This window comes from Cryptomeria japonica, chromosome 2 (genome assembly GCF_030272615.1).
Source record: "Cryptomeria japonica chromosome 2, Sugi_1.0, whole genome shotgun sequence".
NCBI classification, from domain to species: Eukaryota; Viridiplantae; Streptophyta; class Pinopsida; order Cupressales; family Cupressaceae; genus Cryptomeria; species Cryptomeria japonica.
In genome coordinates, this window is record NC_081406.1 from 186,481 (window position 1) to 191,200 (window position 4,720).

General features: G+C 39.2%; 1 protein-coding gene across 2 annotated transcripts; it reads left to right on the top strand.

Annotated features, from left to right (window-relative positions):
* The first annotated feature begins 650 nt into the window (after positions 1 to 650).
* Positions 651 to 4,157, top strand: LOC131073811 (pentatricopeptide repeat-containing protein At3g49240, mitochondrial). Of its 2 annotated transcripts, XM_059213025.1 has the most exons (3): positions 1,346 to 1,483; positions 1,617 to 2,137; positions 3,264 to 4,157. In XM_059213025.1, the coding sequence occupies exons 2-3, from the start codon at positions 1,617 to 1,619 to the stop codon at positions 3,835 to 3,837; spliced, it is 1,095 nt and encodes a 364-aa protein (XP_059069008.1). In that variant the 5' UTR covers positions 1,346 to 1,483; the 3' UTR covers positions 3,838 to 4,157. The 2 variants fall into 2 exon arrangements, with proteins under 2 accessions (XP_057866308.1, XP_059069008.1); XM_058010325.2 differs by having other exon boundaries at positions 651 to 2,137.
* The last annotated feature ends 563 nt before the right edge of the window (positions 4,158 to 4,720 follow it).

Below are 4,720 nucleotides of genomic sequence, written 5' to 3' on the forward strand. Positions count from 1 at the left end.
TGCCCTCCACTACCTTGCTTCTCTACAAGCTTTTGTGCGTGGGTTTAGTAATTGGCTGGAAACTAAAAAATGTCCTCACGTCACTCTTGCTATATTGCTTGTTTGTACACTCAGCCCCTTGATGAAGAAAAAAGACGATGATGGTAATGATAGTTGGAAACCTCTTGTTGACACTCCAAACTATACTAATCTATTGGTAAACTAAGTGATCGAGATTCCTCTCCTCCACTAACTAGTAGTACATCAACGCTTACTAGGTGACAACCTATCTATTTGTTTTGTTCCAAGTTTTTTTTCCATGTGAACTTTAGGAATGTAACTTTTACATATGTACAATATTATTTTAGTAACAAATTTCTACTCAAAATAATAGAATTTAAATCCAATACTAAAATAAAAAAGAAACGATCAAATTCATTTCCCTATTAAAACAATAAAAAAAAATACCACCATGAAATTTTACAAATCCGTTTCCCTATTAAAACAGTTAAAAAAAAATACCACTATCAATTTTTACAAACTCCCTTAATCCTAAGTTCACACTCTTTCATCTTTCCAATTTAACCAAGTCCTTTGAATATTCTCTACCCATTGCACCCGAAAGGTGCAGGTGCCAGTATAATATGGTATTATCGCAGCTCATTATGATTTCAGTGTCATTTCAAGTGGTTTTATCGTCCGCCACGGACCAACCAAGCCAAAATACCACCATGAAATTTTACAAATCCGTTTCCCTATTAAAACAGCAAAAAAAAATACCACTATCAATTTTTACAAACTCCCTTAATCCTAAGTTCGCACTCTTTCATCTTTCCAATTTAACCAAGTCCTTTGAATATTCTCTACCCATTGCCCCCGAAAGGTGCAGGTGCCAGTATAATATGGTATTATCGCAGCTCATTATGATTTCAGTGTCATATCAAGTGGTTTTATCGTGTCCGCCACGGACCAACCAAGCCCGTCCGGTTAAGTATTAAAATTTGCGAGGGTTCCACATTCCAGGTATTGAACTTTAAGCTTTTGCAGGTGCGAGACCAGCAGCCTCCATGGGGATTTACAAACGGTTAACTACAGTATTGGTTAACCATGCCTCCTCTTCGTCATCTCTGTCGTCCCCCATTAGGGTTCGAGAGCCGTGGACGATATTCAGGCGGGGCATGCGCGAGGTGTACATGTCGCAGGCGGCACTGGACGCGGCAGCGGAGCGGCGCGCCAGAAAGCGCGCGCTCCGCGTAGACCCTCCTATGAGCGCTCTGCAGCGCAACCGCTATGGTCCCCCTAAACCACACGACCCCAACATGCCCGAGCCCATCAACGTCCTCGTGGGGGACCGCCTCAGCCTCCACAATCGTCTACAATCGCTCAGCCGCTCCGGAAAACTTGACGAAGCCCTGGTCGCTGCTCGTCAGGCGCAGTACTCTCGTATCCGCCCCACAATTTTCACATACAACTCTCTCCTCGGCCATTGTCATCGCGCCGGAAGGTACGAGAATGTCTTCAATCTCTTCGCTTTCATGCGCCAAGCCGGGGTCATACCCAACGTGGTTACCTATAACATAGTACTCGGCAGCTACGTTGAGTTGCTTGACATGGAAAAGTGTTTTGCTATGTTGCAGATGATCTATGACGCCAATATGCGACCCAGTAACGTGACCTTTAAGCACTTGATGAGTGCGCATTTTAGACTCGGGAAATACGAGGATGTTATGAGGCTTTTCAGGGAAATGCTGGAAAAGTGCTATGGGGCTGATCCACCGACATATGCGGAAACGATTGAGGGTTTTGTGAAGGGCGGGGCAATGGACCAGGCCACGGAGCTGTATATGGAAATGAGGAAGAGAGGTTCCATTTTTAGCGAGCCGGTTTTTGGTAATTTAATTAGAGGTTATATTGCTGCTGGGAGAGTTCAGGAGGCCCTCGATGTTTTTGAGTTTGTACCCGAGAAGGTTGAACGGACTGCAATGTCGACTAATGCTGTGATCGAAGGATACTGCAACGCTGATAGGATTAACGATGCTCTCGATTTTTTTGAGATGCTTGTGGAGAAGAATTTGAGCCGTGATGCACTGTCGGTTGCTTATTTGATGGACTGGTACATTGAGCACGGAAATTTGCAGGAGGCTGAGAAGCTTTTCAGGTCAGCTGGTTTGGTGTTTTGATTTTTGATTTTGCTCTTATGTATTTCTTTGTGATTCACTTAATGCTAGGTTCGATTAATCATTCTCGTAAATACTAGCAAATTTCGTCAAAGCTATAAATTTAGAAGCTGGATAACATGTATAGAAGCTCTAGTTTGGAAGTAGAAAGCTAGAAATTTGTTGTGACCTTCAAGTTTCTCACATATTAAAACTTCTTAGGTTAGCTGATCAAGGCTTATTTTGATTAGGTAAGAATGGTTAAGAACTCACTCAATTATAAAAATAAAAATTCAGGTCAACTTCTGCTTTTTAAAGATTTTAAATTTTCGATTTGGACATTAAAAATATATATAAACATTAAAATCTTTTAAAGTTTGTTGGTTTGGTGCTACTGTTTATTTATTTGCCAGACCTTCTTTGCCATCATTAAATCTTAGATTCTGCCAAATAATACACTTTTTAATTATCATTATAAAAGTTAGAAAATTGCAGATATAACTATCAAGCTAATTAATAATCCAAACGTTCATGGAAAAATTACATGGTCAAATCTAGAAACTATCAAGCTAAATTATGGGCTGAAAATTTCATGTACTCAATTATGTATTAGATCACCTGATCTTTTGTTGGGATTATATTATAACTTCTTTTTTTTTGAAACAAAGATATGGAAAACTTTTTACTTACCAATACTTTATTTCCAGCCAACTCTTCCGGACAAATTATATGCTGCTGCTTTTCATTAGACAAGAGTAGAAAAATATAGTTGATTCCAGGATTCAAACTTACCAAATTTAGTTCTTTCTAGTTTTAAAAAGATTAGAAATCTTCAAAAATTTCAACCCAGATTTGATTTTTTTTGAAAATGGTTTCATCTTGTTATAAATTTTGTTTAGATCCCTAGCGAAAATCAATTGAAAACTCGGCATGTAGCAAAGTTATATATAGAATATGTCTAAATTGATGAGATTAGCCATATTTGCAAGTGTTCATAGAATCTTTCTTTATTAGTTACTGTATTAATTCATTTATATCTGATGTCATATGAAGTAAGTGGATCAGTTAACTGGATAAAGCTATAAACAAGTGTGCAACCCCGTGTTATTGATGAGTTTCATGCTTCAGGTCAATGGGCGAGAAGGGATGTTCTCCAGCTGCTGTGGCATACAATACTCTTTTCGACGCATATTTCAAGCAAGGTATGAATGTGGAGATAGAGAAACTATTGCAGGAGATGTTAGATCAGCGATGTGAGCCAGATTCAGTAACTTATGATACGCTGATAGATGGATTTGTCAAAGTTGGCAACCTGGATGAATCCTTAAAAGTTTTCGGAAGAATGAAAGAAGCTGGTTTGAAGCCAGGAATAGCTATTTATAACAAATTGTTCGGTCACTTGTGCAATGAAGGGAAGCTTGATGAAGCTAGTAGTCTTTTTCAGGGGATGGTGGATGGAGGGCAGAACCCTGATGTCGAAACATATGATATATTAACAGAGAAATATAGCAGAGAAGGGAGAGATGAAGAGATAAAAAGTTATTTTCAGAACCTTTTGGAGAAGATCAAACTAAGTGAAGAACTTGTGGCTCGTATCAGACTGCAGGGACAGAATGCATCTGGTGAAGAAAAGTCTAAGACAGAAACACAGGCACCTTATACGTGTACTGAAGACAATAAAAACTTCGAAGTTGCTGTGTGAGATAATTACACATGGTGTGAGATTTAGGAAGGATATAGCATGTTAGATCAACTTTGCAGACAACTCTGGATCATATAATGTTCTTCTGGAAAGTACCCTGCAAAACTGGAAGCTTCCAGGTATTTTGGTACAGTGTTAGAAGATATTTACATTGACGGATGCAATCCTGCAGTGCAACCTAATTGTTTCGAGTACTATGATTTTATGGTGTATGAATGGAATGCAGCTTGTAATCCAAATGCTTATGAGGATACTAAGTTTTCACTAATTAACCTAAACAAATTTTGAAAGCATATATAAGCTAGTTACTTCGTTGGCGAGTGCTTTGGAAATATGCTCTATTTTTTTTTCAATGAATTTTCTATGTGTCTAAGAAATGGCCTGTGCAATTTTGCAAACAATTCAAAGCAAAAACGCTTATCCTAACATTCATTATAAGAAGTGACCTGTTGAATGCATGTTTTTCAAGATTGAACATATAACATTCTTTCGATTACGTTTAATCCTTTGCCATATGGTCCCAACCTCCTCCTTGACCCAGAGATTGTTCGGAGCAGGCTTGCAAAACTTGGCGAGCCATTAGAAAACTCGCGAGTAATCGCGATCCCTAATGGCGCGCGAGTTAATCGCGGAAATACTCGGCGCGATTTTTCCATATAGGCGCCGCGATTTTTTTGACAAATACTCGCCATTAATCGCCAAAACCCGCCCGAAAACGTGGCACAAAACGCGAGAAAAATGCAACTTAAGTCGCAGGCAAAAAAAAAACCCAAGTCTTTATTCCATTTCGCGCGACTCCGGAAGGCAAAAAATGCCACGCGATTTCCAGTAGGGTTTGCATTTGCACGCGCGACCAGGTTTTTACTTGTTTATTCGTGATCTT